The following is an 18,479-nucleotide window of genomic DNA, read 5'->3' as shown; positions in this document are numbered from 1 at the left end:
TTTTAAGAACATTCAATTTGGGTGGGGGTAAATACCCCCCCCCAAAATTTTTTTTTAAAGAACATTTATTTTGGGGGGGGTAATTACCCCCCCCCCCAAAATGGTTCGGGGGGGGTAAATACCCCCCCCAAATTTTTAAATGACCAACTTATCAAGAATTGTTTCTGAAGCTTGAACTCAACACATAGAATCTTAAAATAGCAGAACTTTAGCTTGTAAGTGATTGTAAGGGAAGCTTTATATGGATATTATAGACTAAATTTCAAAATCAAACATGAAAATTAATGTAGCTAGCTGTAATTGCATGTGTAAAGCAGGTATAATGCTATTTTCGGATTTGAAGAATCAATAACCATGATATAAAATAATTATATCAAACCCAGTAGTAATTAATAGAAAGATAGAAATTATGTTTTATTAAATTGACCAGTAATACATACATACACACTCACAAGCACAAACACACACACACACACATAAATTATTGTTTAATTACTTGCTGCCTTATTTATAGGCCATGAATGTCTATTCAAAATAATAATTGAATATATTTGATAAATGTTACCCTCTCATGACATTCAAAATAACATAGAACTATTTTACAATTATTAATTTAATTAATCTAAATTCTATTTATTAGTTATCTGTCTATGTGTTTATACAGACGAAGGATCTTGCTAACCGTTGGACTGATATAGTTCTCCTTTAAAGTGAAGCTTCTTTTAGGTCCAGGGAAGGTTTATAGATAAACCCTGTAAAAAAACCTCAGGAAATATAAAATAGCTGAAATCAAGGAGGGTGGGGGGGTAAAACATAGAAAATTTAAAATTTGGGGGGGAATCTTTATCATAGAGGCAAGGACGTCAAAGCTTTTTTATTTGGAGGGGGGAGGGAGGGGTGTTAAAAATTAAAAATTAAGAAAATGGGAGGTGCTTGGGGGGGGGGGTAATAATAACCCCCCTTGGATGTTCCTTGCTTAAATTATACAGTTTTTTAGTGTAAAATATTTTAGTTTATATTTTTCATGTAGGGTTTACCTAGCCACCCAAAAGTAGATTAAATAAACCTGTCGTCATATAAATAGCTTCCCTGTAATTGAAAACAATGGTGATAACGGTTTGCGAGATATTTTGTTAATAGATATACAGACAGACATAAAAAGCGATGAGACATTGTTAAATAATAAATAGGTCTAATGTTCTTTATTTGTATTAACTACCATGTTTTATGCTTCTAGCTAATTATATTTTTTGTATAATTCATCTTAATCTTTATAATACTTAAGTGACACAGGTTAAACAAATGTGTAATAAACAAGGAAGACAATATCAAAGATAGCAAAGCTCTACTTATCAGACAATTAATCAATACAACAGTATATAGTTCAAAAGTTCGATGTTGGTTTGTATTATAAATATTTAAAATACAGGATGTCTAATGAACTATAGGCAAGGCATCCTACTCTCAAAAGCATTTAGAATTAAGTATCTGAGCTATCCGTCACTGACAGACGTTAGGACGTACACACCCTAAAGAGCCTAAATATAATAAAAACGTAAAAACAATAATATATATTACAATATATACATTACATATGTGTATTTTTACATTGAGTCTAGACATGGCGCTTACTAATTACTAATTTGTCTAATTTCCCAATATTTTGTCTACCTCAACTGTCGATTTTTCTGTCTCACATTATTTGTATTGAGGGTGTTTATTGTATTTCTTTCAAGATACTAGTGTGGCTTCGCACTTAGCTTCATAGGGTAATGCAACATTCTTACCTAAAAATATTAGAATGTTTGGGTATATACATTAGTTGTGATAGGGGACAGTTCACGGGGAGCTAAAGGGATAAGACAATGGCCGATAAATTGATGTATATCTTCAATGATGATACACAAAGTAAAGGGACATACTTTTTAGGATTTCATTATCGAGATGCTTGCTTATAATATTGGACTTTGTTGTTCTAGGATTCATTATTTCAAAAAATCAGATAAATAGGATAATTATATCAAACAAATTTGGTTTAAAATAATCATAGGACACTTCTAACATGTCAAAATTGTCTAAAGGCTAACAGGTACGGACGTACGAAAAGACGGACGTACGGACCGAATGTCGTACAGACCGACCCTAATTATAGAAAGCTTTGCTTTTATTAAAAATTGAACATTTCCACAGATATTAAATCTAAGAATACAACTTAAATTCCCAAAGATTAAGTAAAATTACGCACTGCAGGTTTTCACTGAATAGGACCACAGGGACACATAACAGCCAACATTTAAATTTCATTTCAAATCTTTTTATTCTCAGATTTGATTGCTTTAATAAATTTGAACTAGTCTTGGATAAATTAAATGTCTAAATATTGAAAATTTTATTTAAATACGTATCTTTTTTATCAATTTAGCTTGAAGATTTAAGTTTAAAGATACTATGTTAGTCTGCTTAGTTTGATAATATTTTTTTTATCGTATCATATTATAGACACAGCTTTCCGCTGATATGAAAATAAAAAATTATAATATTAAATCAAATTTGTTAGACCCGAGAATCCGAAGGTAAGGGCTAACAAAGCTGGTTTTAATTTTATGAGTTTTTACTTTAATATTAGTGAAAAATTGTCTGTAATACGATACGATATGTGATTTTCAGTATTGCTCGGAACCGGTTCTAATCCAGCGGATATTAATCGGTTTTGAAACCATACTTGAAAAGTCTTTTTTGATGACAATTTTTTTATTCTTGGAAAATGCTAAATATTTTTGTAATAAATTATAAAAGTTTTTTTAATCATCAAACTAAATGGAACATGGATATAACGATAAATTAATATTTCCAACGAATTTTTTACTATGAATAGCTTAGTTGGATGTATCAGTTGGAAGATTTTTATCTTTTAGTTAACTTTCGCTTAATCCCTATATATTGTCTTTTCAAAGAAATAAGCTAGAAATTTTGGTAGAATCTCTTTGTTATATCAAAAGACTACCCTTCCGTACTTTATACTTTACTAGCGGATACGCTCCTAGCATCTATGGCCCTTGTAATTGAAGGGACAGAGAGAGCCTTGAAAAAAGCTTGAATTCATCCAAAGACTTAAATCTGAAAACGAAATAGCCTGACCCTATTAGTTAAACAGTTATTGAGGTCTTAAAAAAATTACTATCTTCCTATTATATAAAGTAGCCAGGTTTTTTTTTGTCTGAAGCTTAAGATCTCATTGCCGCTTCAAATACAGAGCCACTAAATGCTAGGGTCGTAGCCACTAGTATTATATAAAGTAGTAAGCTTTTTTGTCTGTAACGAAGGATCTCGCAAACCGCTAAACCGATATGGTTCTCCTTTACAATGAAGCTTCTTATAAATCCAGGTAAGGTTTTTAACTATTTGGGGGGAAGGTATATTCCACATTAATTGCCCCTAGAGGCTTCTTGGGGGCGTAGCCGCTAGTTTTATATAAAAGAATGGTTTTTAGAATTGTACTCTGGCACTAGTTTTGCAGGACTGTAAGCCTAACCTTAAGAAATATTGCACATCCTTAAAAAATGGATTGCTGTTAGGGGAGGGGGGGAGGGGGTGAACCGCTTGAATTATTATTACACCGCTGTTGATTAGAGGAAAGTTTCCAAAATTACCATTTTAATCAAAGTTTTAATCCTCTGCTATGAACAGAGCTCATTTTCTTACACAACTAATAAAGACAATTTTTTAGATCAGAGTATGTACAACAGTATGTATTTATAAGCTGTACATACATATGAATAGTCAGGGATCTTAAGGGATTAGACAATGGATTAACATTAAAGTAACCCCCTCTATACACTTCAATTATTTGAACACTACTCGTTTGAACCAACCAATCGAGAATTAGTAAAAGTACCAAACATTGTTTGGAAGCCAACGAAAGAAAAAGAATGTTTTTTTTATAAAACTTTAGGTACAAGTGACAAATGTCCCATCCTTCCTTGATTTAATTCCCTTCACCTGAGCTGGAACTTTAAATCATTTCAATAGTGCGCTAAATCGGGGTGCGCCGAATTTCAGCCAATCACATCGCGGCATTTCGTAAAATGCTGTGCTCTCATGGGTGGAAAGTTGGCTCTTCCTGACTTGGCGCACCATTGAAATGATTTAAAGATCCAGCTCTGTTTTCATTACAATATTACAGGCAGAAAGCTGATAATAGTCCACTTAGAATAATAGGAAAACTCAATACCTAAATATTGAATTTAGCTTCTTGTTTAATATTGTTGTCCTTACCAAAAACTGATGTTAAATTGTTGCTGCAAGCTATAAGAATTTCTTTTGGTGTGGGTGAGCAAGGGCGTTTACATAGTGTGTTATAAATGCACCCCCCCCCCCCCCAACAAAAAAAATCCTGTAAACTCAAAACAGGTATATATCAAGAAAGAAAATTAAGCGCTGGAAAGTTTCAAGTGTGACGTCATGAAAATACGTATAAATCTATCTTTTTTAGGGGTTTCATTTCCCACTTCTTCTCTCGTGTGTGACGTATTTTTATGACGTCACACATGACACTTTCCAGCACTTCAAACAGGTTAGCTTTCAGTATATGGATAAACCTTCCCCAGTGGTTTAAAAAACCCTTCCTCCAGAATGGTGTGCACGCCCCTGAGGGTGAATATGGCAGGGAATATTGTTTCTTCCTACCATATTCCAGCCTTAGCATAGCCCCAGGTTATCTCTTATCTGAATATATATTTCAGGAATAAGGGTAGACCAAACACAAAAAAAATTATCTATAATACAAAGAAGAGGGTTTGTTTGTCTTTATTGGTCCCGTAGTGGTTTTAATATTTTTTTATGTCGGACGAGACATTATCTTCACAATAAAATCCTTTTCTAAAATAAATCATTTAAGGTGAGATAATAATTTATCGCATCATATAATAGACAGCTTTCCGCGGATATCAATCTCAAAAATTTTAAGTTTAAAACCAGTTTTGTTAGACCCGAGGGACAGAAGGCCATAGCTAAGTTGTCTGTGATACAATGCAATATATGATTTTTCTTTAATAGTTCTTTCCAATACTTGATTTTTTAAAAGGAAATAAGTCAAAAGAATTCTTGAATAAATATTGGATAAAATAAAAATCCAAGAGGCATGGAAAAAAAAGTCTTAAGCATAAAAAAGGACACATTCCAAAAGTCTCAAATTAACGATAAGTTAAAACATTATTTATGGCAGAAAAGAAGTTGTCTTTATTGATAGTGTTTGTCTTTATTCCTGTAATTTAAATGGGGAAAGAGGCAACAATACAGCAAGGTTTCTACGTTCTAATATCTCATTCAGATTTTATCCAAACCATTTTAAACAATTCATTCAAGGAATTAAATTTTGACAGCTCTTTCCTTACAGAATTCTTTTCATTTGATACAAAAGTTAGATCAATGGTATATATTATTTAAAATGGATATAGAATAGACAGTGGAAAATTGTCGTCAGTTTGGGTTGCTAACTTGGACATCGTATATTGATCAGTTCGTTCATCCTTTAGGGGGGGGGGATAGGGTAAAAGGAGGGGATGGGGGGTCGTTATATTAGCCATGTACAAGTTTCACTTTTTAGAGTAAATAATCTGGTGTAAGTTGTAAGTATTGATAAATATTTTTTTTTAAATATCTATAATTCAGAAAATTGGCTAAATCCAATAAAATTTCTTAGGGTAGGATATGATGTAGGGTTTTCTATAAAAGGCTCGGAAATCTTAACTCTTAGGCTACCCTAGTAAATTTTGTAGTGTTTGGCCTAATATGATTTATTTTAAAGGAATTTCTTTTATACTACATATATCATATAATGTAGGTATACCTATCTTATACACAGATAAATAGTCATTTCTTAAAGGGATACCTAACTGTAGGAAATCAAATATCTCTGCTACGGTATCATAGACAGTTGTCCGTGAATAGGAAAAAGAAAATTAAAGATTTTATTCCTGTTTTATATGTTTCGTGGGGCCATAGACCTGGGCCAACAAAGGTCCCAAGATTTTTTTTTCGAAGATTATTTCACTTTTTTCCACATGCCTATTCTGATCACACACCCACCCTTGAATAAATACAATATATATATTTTGTAGCGGAGGTGCTCTATATTAGGGTTATTTCAAATCAACTGTATGTTTGCTACTAAAGTAATTAACGAATACTATTAGTTTCTTACTGCTATTTAAGCTGGCTTCTAAGATAGACGTTTTTCAACTAAGATAGACCTAACTCCTTGGGGACTTTTATTGAATTTTGATTGGTCGTTTCATTTAATTGATTGCCTAAACGTTTCAACCACCAATTGTAATCTACAAAAGGGGTAATTTTTTGTGTCATCATTTGGGATGTACATTAATTTATCTGCCATTGTCTTATCCCTTTAGATGCCTGATAATTTTTATATTTTATCCGTGTTTAAATATGCTTTTGATGCAAATAATTGTCCTTGTTATACCTTGATGTTAGTCCAGAGAGACAACTCAATTTTATCAAGTGTTTGTTTTGTTCCTGTTTTCACATCATCTTTCTTATGTCTCATCACATCACACAACGATATTCTTTTTGTAGTAGCAAAGCTACTTTATAATTCACTTTCCTGTCCGTCCGTAACGCTATAGAGAAATGAGATTACTCAGCTGCTATTAAAGCTAGACCTCTGATTTTTTTGTCAACATTCCCATCATTATTGAGCATTTTTTGGTATATAACATCCATAGCAGTCCGACTACTTTTTAGTTCCTTATTTATGACTATAAAACTTTAGCTTGATACAATTTGTCCATTTGTCAATTTATTTTTTGTGCTTCGCTACTTATGGATGTTGTCATCCAAGTTATAGTAGCGAAGCTGATCTATCTGAATTAAAATTTATTTCCGTATGTCTGCAACTACATAAAATCTGGAAATTACTCATTTGCTTCTTTCTCTGAACAATGAGCTCTGTCTTTACAGCTTACTATATCCGTCTATATCTTATAGAGGAAATTTTTATTTGTATAATAAAACGCTTTTTTGTATTTAGCTTTTCTTGTCACTTGTAAAATGCTATGCAAGATTATTGTTTTTTTTTGTGAAGCAACTATGTATATTAAACTATATTTGTTAAGTTGTCTGTTTATTCTTTTGTTATTAGGTGGAGCTAAATGAAAAGATGAATAAATAAATAAAGTTGATCTTGGAGAGGAGGCAGAGATTTTACTTCTCACTAAACTCTGTTTGTTGCCTAGCCCCTAGAGGCTAGGAGAAAAGCCGCGTGTTTATATATTCTCATATAATTGCTTTATGTACTTAATATGTAAATTATACTCCCAACTTTTAATGGCTAAACATCACTCTAGTGTTTGTCTTATATTAAAATCTCTTTGAACACCAAAAGCCTCTTTTGGTGCATACCATTTAGAAATACCATAGAAATACCATTTAGCATTGACATTTAAAGAAAAACAAGGATGACAACATCCATAAATAGCGAAGGTTAAACAGATAAAATAAATTATAGAGAAGATATTCAGTTGATGAATATGCAATAATTCATATGCTTGAAACCTAATTAAGCACTGAATTATTTTATCAATTATTAAATTGTAATATGGCATTCATTTGCGTATCTGATATCTAGTTCATTTGCTGATATGATAGTTCACCAAGTTTTCATGATGAAATATGAGATTCTAAATAGTTATATTTAGTTTGTGGTTGAGAGTGCTGTTGTGTAAATATTTACCATCCATTATTGCATCTCATATGTTAGCTTTGTTTGACTATTATTAACACATTCACATACCTATATATTTCATGGGGGGAGGGGACATTGGACACTAGTCCCCAAAAAATTAAAATAATAATTTATTCGTTGGCTTAACAACTTTGAGGACTTGTTTTAATTTTGATGGGTTGGTTCATTGAAATGAGTGTCAAACCGTTTCAACCACTAATTGTAATCTACATAAGGGGTAATTATGTGCATCACCATTGGAAATTTACATCAATTTGTCGGCCATGGTCTTATCCCTAATTATAAACATATTTGCATACCTATGTAAGTCAGGGACAGGTCAATATTAGATTAATTCATAAACTATAAATAGTCATATACATTATACAATCTCCCGTCGTTCTAACGGATTTTTTTGCGTAGATAAAAGAACATATCTTTGATATTCTTTAGAGGTTCTATTTCCAAAGAGCATTAAGTACACACCCTGATTTCGTTGCGAGTCAAGGGTCACGCAACAAAAGATATAGATATTTTAATAAAGGTATCGTGATTTTTTTATTATTCTTTTTATCTTTTTTAATATACTATCCTTCTTTCTCTTTCTTTTTCTTCCTTTTTTATGATCACTGAAAATTAGTTTGATTCGATTTTGTCCGTTTGTTAATCCATATCTTTGTGGTTCGCTACGTATGGATGTTGTCATCCTTGTTTTCTTATTAAAAGATAATGAATTTATTTTTATCTCCAGGAGTTAAATATTCTAGTATTATAGCATCTATTTAAATATTTGTTTAAGTTTTTATGTGAAAAACACAATATTTTTGCACAATCAAATAAGAGTACATCTTATTTAACAATAGGTTATAAAAGCAAGGGCTATGTTTTCTAAACTGCAGCATCAGCTGAGTTCAGAAGCTTTACCGTAAGCTGCGCGGCCTTCTTATACGGCCGTACATATACAAACAGGCAGACAAAAACTTTGTATTTACAGAGTAAATTCACAACCAAAAATCTAATTTACCTAAAAAGAATAAAATACAGTTTATCTCTGGCAAGAAATGGTAGGGACAATGGACTATTACTTGAATCTTACACCTAATTTTCATGTTCTCTAAATAAAATAAAACACGTAGCAGGCTAAAACAACGATTCCACTATTTTACTCCATTTAACCTATCCCATCCCCATTATCTTTGGTAGCTCACAATTTTTTTCAAGAAAATTTGTTTGTAGGTTTTTTGTGCTACTGTCCTTTCACTCCCTGTGTTTAACTCTATTTCCTGAAATTATGTATTCCTTCAACAGAATAGAAAAGCTCCCTCAATCTAGCAAAATGGGATGCTTCTAAGATGAGGTAAACTGGATAACCCCTAAAGGACGAGGTATACCAGTAGTTCTTATTTTGGTGTATCTCTGGACTAGGGTTGGGCCGGATATCCGGCTGATTTCTAATGCCGGATATCCGGTTCCGGCCGGATATCTGGCCAACGTTCGATATCCGGCAATTTACCGGATATCCGGCGTCAAAAATCAGCCGGATATCATGTAACCGGATAGATTTAATATCCGGTATCCGGCCGGATATCCGGCCCAACCCTACTCTGGATTAAATCTGTTGAACAAATAGCCAAACTTACCTCATAAATTCAACCCTTTAATTGCACGACCTTTGTCTGGAAGAATCTGAAAGACCAAGCTGTGCATTTCAATGAGTTGCGCCCGTTTTGGGTCAATGCGTTCCTTGTGCTCTAGCTATTTATGTTGCACACCTGATGACATAACAACTGTAGGAATCGTTTCTCACGTGACACGTCTATAGTTTTGATGCTTTGTAGGGCAAAGATTCGAACCAATCACCTACCCTACAACATACGGATAATGTACGTAGTGGTGACGCAATATAAGTCGAAAAGTTTATTATTGATTCAAATGTTTTATGTCTTTTAAACTATCCAAATAGTTTGACTTCCCTTACTTATTGCTGTTTGTCAAGAAAACTTTTATCAACACTCTGACTAAAATCTCAAAAGAGAACGTGTATTCTAAAAATAAAATCAAATGAATAGATATTCATCACATCGTACTAATACAGCTTTCCGAGGATATTAAAATTATTAGAGCCAGTTTTGATATCACTGAGTAGTAGATGGCCCGGTCTGACAAAACTGGTATTAATTTTATGATTTTTATTTTAAAATTTGTGGAAAATTGCCTGTAATTCGATGCTACATATGATTTTTCAGTATGGCTAAGAACCAGTTCTAATCCAGCGAATATCCAACAGTTTCGAGGCAATACTGGAAATTTCATTCTAATAATTATTTTAGCGCATACATATCCCTCTTCCTGAGCTGGGCTATTCAGGCTCTTGGGATGTGTATTTGAGTAGCTGGAACCAGGAGGGTGTGTGGGGGGGGGGGGGAGGGGGGGATAATCAGTGTCAGTGATCAATCTCTGATTGGACAGCACAATGTATTGGAACTATCTCCACCAATCTAGAAGCATAGGACGTGACGGGAATTAATTTATACAAAATCTAATTTTGGTAAAACATTTTTATATCTGTGTTATTTATAGATTTTAGAAAACTTATCCTTTATATTGACGTGAATAAAAACTATAGTTAGTCATATAAACACAAAAAAAACTTAATCTGTGAAAACAATATTTGAAACAAGAATGATCATATTTAGGCGAGGGGGAGAGGAATAACTTTATTATTAGGCTAGGTATTGAGGTGACACGAAAACACGAAAACATATATATATTTATGTTAAAAATGCCTGATATTGGCCTCCAGAAGCCACCTGAACCTCCAGGGTTAGATATAGTCTTACTTAACTGTAAAATATGTCCTAAAAGAAAACATTTATTTGTCCTACACGTTTCAACTCACTAATAACAAAGTTACTTATAGAGAAGCTGCGCTTCTTAATTTGCTATCTGTTGCAAAAATGTTATATTAATACTTGTAATGAAACTAAAGAGATAATTGTTTAGTTAAAAGTACAATGTGGATAAATTTAGTCACTTTTGGAATATTATTAATAAGTGTTAATATTATTAATGTTTGTGAAGCAGGTATCTATCATTAAATTAAATAATTGATGGAATACTATCTGATGTATTTGAATACAGGCATGTAAATACCAAGTAAAGATTCCCTTAAAATTGTTTAGTAGTTGTTGAAATCTTAAGCTTGAAACAATGAATACTTCATATAATAGTTTTTATGGTTTTTATAGTTTATTTGTTATTTATTGTTTTTGAGGCCTGTAGGGGAACTATAGGTGGGAAGGTGGTAAGACGACCCACCTCCCCTACTTTTAATTTCAGTTTTTAAAAGATTAACTAATTTTTTTAAGGGTTGGGCTTATTATTATTTTTATTCTTTTGGGAGGTTGGTATTAACCTCCCCCATAATAAATATAAATCTTTCCCTGGCCTTGGTTTAAATGAGAAAATTAACGGTCCAGCGGTTATTGAGATCATTCGGTACAAGCAGACACACAGAAACACTCAAAGACATCCTGTTTCTTTTATATATGCATAGGGGAACGGATAGTTGGAGGCGAAGACACAGTCAACGGAGAATTCCCTTATCAGGTTAAAATACTGTTTTAGTAGCGAAACTACTTCACATTTTTAAAAATAACAGACTGAAAGACCAACGATTGGAACACCATCAAAACGCCCCAAGTAATTATTCCTGTTATTTATATGTAGTTTCATGGTTCTTGAGGTTAATTTGATGATTTGATTTATACTTCAAATTATAATAAACAAACTTACCCGTAATGTAGATTATTAGTGGGAAAGCTTGGACACTTCTATTTAGTACCAACCAATCATAATTAGATCTTTAAAATAAACTATCAGGCTAAAAATTTCCACTATTTTGTCATACAAAAAGCTTTACCAATTTTAATTATTTTATAATTAAGGTTGTTATAACTCATAATGGAATTCTTCATTGTGGCGGAGCCCTAATTAATAAATACTGGGTACTCACATCTGCACATTGTTTATATCTGTAAGAATTCTAACATGAATAATTTGTGTTTCATTTAGAAAATACGTTTAATGCCATGTTGTCTTGAAACGGGTATAGGATATACGTGGATATATTGAAAGGGAAAAATGTGTCGTGAATTTAACTTGCTAACATGGAAAGTCAGTTCGTTTATCCATTAGAAGGGTATGGGTAGGGTAAAGGAATGGATGGGGGTTGTCGAATATTAGTCAGCTGCCGGCATCACTTTTTGAGAATACATGAAAATCTGGTGCAACATCCAAGTAATAATATATCGATTGACGCAATAAGTTAAGTAATAGTTGATTATGTGATTTTAAGAAATGGTTATCGACAATATTTCAGCCATGGCCTCTATCTGTAATATATTAAAACTTTTTTAGAGAATTGAATGATAATTTTAAAGTTGTTGTTGGAAACTGGAAGATGCAAGAAATAGAAGAAGGTGTTGTTTTTTACTCGCAGCTTAACTTCAATGTGTACCTTTTTATAGAAAGTAGAACGTTGTCTGTCCGTCTGTCTGTTCGTTCGTTCTAACTTCTGAACCGATTAGGTTTTTCTTTAGAGAGAATTTATTGGTCATTATGAAAATGAAACAAATGTTTTATGTGTACCTTCATCCAATCTAATGTCGAAGCCCAGAGACTAGGGGAGAAGCTACTAGTTTAACCTAACATAGCAAGAATTAAAATAAACATTTGATTAAATAATACTAACCAAACCTTTAAAAACACGATCTTTAAAATTGATTAAGACAAGTATTCTGTTATTTAGATTAAACTAATGTTCTGAATAAAGTATGAATTTCAGTTTTATGAGTTATAGTTATTTTATCATTTAAAATTTGAAGAAAAAAATAACTTCATCCTAGAATAAATATATATGTGACTAAAATTTTATATTCTTGTGAAAATTGTGAATGATACATATGATTATTTTTAGAAGAGGAAACTATTGGAATTAAACAGATCATTATCCATCCACATTATAATTTCCTCACAGAGGTTAAAGCACTTTTTAAACTTACATCCAATTTTTTAATGCGCAGCTACTCTATAATTACCTAGAGTATTTCCGATCGTTTTTTTTTAAAAGAGGAATTGTCATATTTAGATTAGGTTTAGACTTCCAGCTGATTTTTAAAATTGTAAAAGGTTGATTTTCATGAGGATAACAGGCGGCTGCTGAGCCTTGAAATTTATGATTTTAGTAAAATAAAAGCTGTTTTGCCTTTATTCTACTCTTTAGATTCATCCATTTTAAAAATAAATATTTCTAAATAGGAGAATGATATTTGTTTGGTTGGCTTGGAGTACCCTGTAGTAGATAGCTCCAGCGTATCAGTAATATCAATACCTGGAGAACAGGAACCGGTACCACCTGGACAAAATTGTACATTCACTGGCTGGGGAGAAAAACAGCACAATGGAGATATTTCTAATATACTGCAAAAGGTACTCTATATTATGATAAAATCAAGGGCTCAACTATTTAGCTAACCTATGTATTATAGTTTTGTCATGTGCTACACACTATACTAGGAAATAAATTTCAACCAATGATAAGTTTGGACTGTACTTGAACTGTTCTCCAATTGGCTGATTTAGAGAGTATGTCTCTAGGTTATCTCTAGTTGTTAAAAGGATTTCAACGCTAAGCAATCTTTTAGCCAGAGCTTACTTTCCCTGGACTGTATATGGCAATTTTTCTATTTTTATCCATTCTAACTAAAAAAAGAATCGTTCAAATTATCAACTTCTAATCCAGCGGATATTAATTGGTTTCAAAGCCATACTGAAAACTTGATATCTAATTTAGGTTTCTCTGGCAGTTGTATCTAATAAAGAATGTAGGGATGAATACGCTGATGAGTTCCAAGTGACTGATTCAATAATTTGTGCTGGAGGAACCGAATCACAACAGAACAAAGTTCCATGCAGGGTAGGTACATAGGATAGTTATGGTCCATTTGCCCTTATCTCTTCCTTTGTACAAGCCCCTTTTGTACTAGACTAATGCAGGTTGTCATTTAGATCTCAGAAATATCCTTATTTAAATTTTAGTGAACCCTTAAATGCATTTAAAGGAAAACCCTTAAATGCATTTAAAGGAAAACCTTTAAATGCAATTGAAATTACACGTAGACAATGTCGTGCCGTTAAGACATTAGGGCTACAACTTACATACATGACATTTTAGCGTCAGGTCCAACAACCTTGGAGAACTAAGGGGAGCCAAATCTATCCTATTCCGTCCAAACATCCAGAGTATTAGTTTAAGTAACACCCAACAGACAACCAACTCTTTTATTGTACGAATTTTGTCTGGAAGTCCTAACTATGCATGCACATATTTAAAACTAAGGAATTCCACCTACTCTATTATTGTCACGCATCTGGCATAGAAGCAGTGGGAACTGTTTTGTAACGTTTTTAGTTATGAGGCGATGTTGAGCCGAGATTTAAATTTTTCACCTCTCCGACGACGAGTGGATGTGCTACAGGTTATTAAAAAAGACTATTAAAACCTTTATTTTACCAGGGAGACAGGGGTGGTCCATTACAATGTAACCAGAAACTTGTTGGTATCTTCAGTCCTGTCAGGGATTGCTCTCAGGTATAAATTAAGTTAATAAAAATTTGAGGCAAATTGTTTTTTTGTTATACGTATCTACCCCATTACACATTTATTCATCAATTATTAGATTATGAATGTTTACTATTCAGGGAGGTTATCCTGTTTTTACCAGAGTCTCCAGCTATCTTCATTGGATAAGGTAATATATTAAAATTTATCCTAATATATAAAGTAGTAAGCTTTTTTTTGTCTGTAGTGAAAAAATTCGCTAAGTGCTGAACCTATATGGTTCTCCTTTTTAATGAAGCTTCTTATAGGTCCAGGAAAGGTTTTGGATCTACTGCAGTTCACGGTAAAACATTGCTGGTTACGAATATTGCTAAAAATTTATGAATTTTAAAGGCTGCTAGCTGCCAAACGGCTGAACGTACAGATCACGCCCGCACAATGTTTTAAGCGGCATAAGAAGGCCTACAAATAATCTGGAATAGCCATAAATAAATAATGCATAATTATCTCGCAGTGCAGAGAAATGCGCGAAAAAGACCTATTTTACGCGGTTTTTCTTTAGTAAAGCTTTCCCTGTGCATCATTTGATCTTGGCTATTCCAGATTATTTGTAGGCCTTCTTATGCCGCTTAAAATGGTTTGCGGGTATGATCTGTACGTTCAGCCGTTCGGCAGCTAGCAGCTTTTAAAATTCATATTTTTTTAGCAATATTCGTTACCAGCAATATTTTACCGTGAACTGCAGTAGATCCAAGGTTTTTAACTATTTGGGGGGAGAGTATATCCCACATTAATTGCCCCTAGAGGCTTCTAGGGGGCGTATCCGCAGGTAAAATAAAAAAGTAATAATTGTTTCACAGAGAGTTGACCGTTGATATGTATAAAGATCTTTTTAGATTAAATTTATACAGCATGACCCTCGAAAAAGTATTTTTAAGCATCTGCAGCCCTTATTTCTCAATGAATTATTAAAAAATGCATATGTCCTTGTTCTCTATAGTATTCCACGTAAAGAGATATAAAAATATTTTTTTTTACCTCCATTAACACCGGAGATTTTTAGTGCTAAAGTTTTTAAAAAGTGACTGAGGAAAAAGTAACTTTTAACATGATACGACTTTTTTAGCAAAATTAAGCTAGAAATCCTTTTATTTTTGTTACTAGCAGAAACTTTATACAAAAATGAAATAAAAAATTTAGTTTTTGAGTAAAAAGCATTTTTTACACATATTTTTTGAGTCTTTTTAGTTTAATGATATTTTGAAAAACTTACTTATTAGGCAAAATTGTTTAAGATTAAAAAACCAAATAAATCTCTATGAATATAGCAGGAATATTGTTTTTGTTTCACAATCCTAACTTTAATAACAAAAAAGTTATAAAGAAAATAAAAATAAAACATAATGATTTTTTAGCCTAAAAAGCTTAATTTACCCCTTATTAAATAATTGAGATGTCAGAAAGGTAGGCGGAGCAACTGTCATAATTAATCCTTTTCTATAGATAAGGGTTAATAAATAACCTAAAATTTGCAAATAATCAATTCATTCAGTAATATTTTTTGCCATTAAAAATTTATAGTTTTTGGTGGAATAAAAAAGAAATAATTAGTTAACTTGTTTTTCTTTGTGTCTCATTATTCAATTGCCAGAAAAACATAATATAACCATACAAAAAATAAGAGAAGCAAAAAAAAATTCTTTTTCTCAGTAACTTTTTCAAAACTTTAGCTCTAAAAATCTCCGGTGTTAATGGAGGTAAAAAAAAATATTTTTATATCTACTTACGTGGAATACTATGGAGAATAAGGACATATGCATTTTTTAATAATTCATTGAGAAATAAGGGCTGCAGATGCTTAAAAATACTTTTTCGAGGGTCATGCTGTACATTTTTATAAAACTCCAAATTTAGCACGTCTTTGAGTTTTTCCTTTACATCACTCGCTCAGTCCACGAGAACGATTGCGAATGCCGCACAAACATAACAGAACAGCGCATTAGGTTTTGTAGAGAAACATCGCAGCTATAACATCTTTTTTTCAGGGATAAAATTTCCAAAGTACCAACTTCATCATCCAACAAAACCAACACAATCAATATTTTACTTTTAACAATAATTACCTTTATAAATTTTCTTAATCAATAAAATATTAACTTTATTTTCTTCATGGTTTTTAATTAGTTTTATTTTAATTAGGGCAAATTACAGACAATTGATAAAGAAGCAAATAATAAAAAAATTGAGAAGGATAATAAATAAATATATATAGAAAATTGCGACACCACCCTTAGCCCAAATTCGATGATGGTGTAGGGGTGCGAGCTTTAGGGGGGGGGGGGGTGAACATCAAGAGATGTGTTATCTTTTTTCACACCCCCATTGAATTTAAGGGGGGGGGGGACTTATTTTGCTTGACTCACCCATTGCATTGGCTGTGTTAGGAAAGTGTAGACCCTTGGCAAGGGAGGGATACACCCCCTACACCCCTTCTGCACGCCTCTGAATAAATTATTTCTGTAGTACAGAATTTTGTATAAAGTTTGTTGATAAATGTTTTAGAAGAATGTTGCCAGAAGAATGTTTGCAACAATATATTTATTTAACAAATATTTTTAGATAAGTTCAGGGACCAGGGATACGATATTTAAATTTTTAAAGATTTATAAATAGGAGACATACGGTCACATGCAGGGGCGTCCAAGCTTTTTTATTTGGGGGGGGGGGGGTAAAATTTTGAAAATAAAAATTTTGGCACCCCCAAGCTCATTTTTTTTTTGGGGGGGGGGGTAATCTTTATTTCATAGAGGCATTTTTTTATTTGGGGGGGGGGTAAAAAATTGAAAATCCAAAAATACATTTGGGGGGGGGGGGGGTAATTACCCCTTTACCCCCCCCCCCCATTGGACGTCTATGGTCACAAGTCCTTGGTTCTGAACAAATTAATTAATAACAATTAAATCGAACATTATATAAAATACTTTTTTTCAGTACAGCTCCAAACCGAATTAATATTCACTTGATTATAATCGGTTCTCATCCATACTGAAAAATCATTTTTATCGAATTACAGACAATATTCCACGAACGATAAGTTATTTTCATTTAAATATCCGTGAAAAGCTGTTTACAATATGATGCATTAAATTAGATTCATAATTTTTTTTGTTTCATGCACCTTTCTTTTAGGGATTATTTTAATCCTTATTTTGACGGAATAAATTTAAACAAAGAATCTTGTCAAATATTTACAAAGGAAAGAAAAGAATATAAAATTTTACTTTTTAAATTCACCTAACCTCGTTGTGCTTTTAGAAAATTATTTTTGCATTTTTTATCATATCTACTAAATAACTATTCTATATAAATGCATAAAACGCAACTTAAAATATGATTTTCTTGTGTTGTTTTATATAACCAAAGCACCAATACATATATGCTATCTTGGTTATTTCAAGATGCATTGTAAAGTTAAGCCTCAACTTTGTGGCCCCGTCTAGGCTTTCTGGATTTATTAGAATACCTATAGACACTGTATTACTAGAATATAAGGTAGAATCCAGCAGTTTGCTAGCGGAACACTAATTCCCAACTTACATTATTTTCTGAAACTTTATTAAACAATCTGGAACAATTAAAAGTATAAATAGCATTTATGTCTTATAAATTTACATAAAATAAAAAGAGATGGATTGATTATTTTTTTTTTGGGGGGGGGGGCGGTTACCAATAATAAAAACTAAAAATTTTAGTGAATACACTTTCTATACATTTAAATTTACACAATATTTTACCTTTGCACTACCTTGCCTTTTTATCTAAAATTGGATATAAACAAGTTTTATGCATTTTTTTACTTACAGTGGCATCGCTTTTAGTATATAGGGGCTCAGTTAACTTCTCGGTAGTTTTTAATAGGCTATTTTAGGTTAGGTAAATGGTAATGCTTGTTCCGCAAGGTTCGTGTCTTAACCTCTTTTCGAGGAAGCTTTGTGTTTATCAAGTTCGAAATTAAATTCCTTATCATTAAACCAAAAACAAAGCGCAAATGTCGTCTTTTAGGGCTTTCCTTTCATAATGTGGCGCGGCATAGAGTGTTTGTTTATTTTGAAGCGC

At 32.4% G+C, this 18,479-nt stretch overlaps 1 protein-coding gene across 1 annotated transcript; it reads left to right on the top strand.

The window, feature by feature from the left end:
• The first annotated feature begins 10,698 nt into the window (after positions 1–10,698).
• LOC145316357 (trypsin-like) lies at positions 10,699–16,529 on the top strand. The gene is made up of 10 exons (XM_080156798.1): positions 10,699–10,825; positions 11,298–11,350; positions 11,689–11,777; positions 12,161–12,222; positions 12,720–12,781; positions 13,061–13,231; positions 13,596–13,718; positions 14,319–14,393; positions 14,504–14,553; positions 16,409–16,529. Exons 1-10 carry the CDS (start codon positions 10,756–10,758, stop codon positions 16,509–16,511), a joined length of 858 nt encoding a protein of 285 aa, XP_080012924.1. The 5' UTR covers positions 10,699–10,755; the 3' UTR covers positions 16,512–16,529.
• Positions 16,530–18,479: the final 1,950 nt, after the last annotated feature.

This window comes from Acartia tonsa, chromosome 4 (genome assembly GCF_053477335.1).
Source record: "Acartia tonsa isolate MP-2025a chromosome 4, ASM5347733v1, whole genome shotgun sequence".
NCBI classification, from domain to species: Eukaryota; Metazoa; Arthropoda; class Copepoda; order Calanoida; family Acartiidae; genus Acartia; species Acartia tonsa.
Note: the sequence above shows the minus strand (reverse complement) of the source record. Positions and strands in the feature narration are given on the sequence as shown.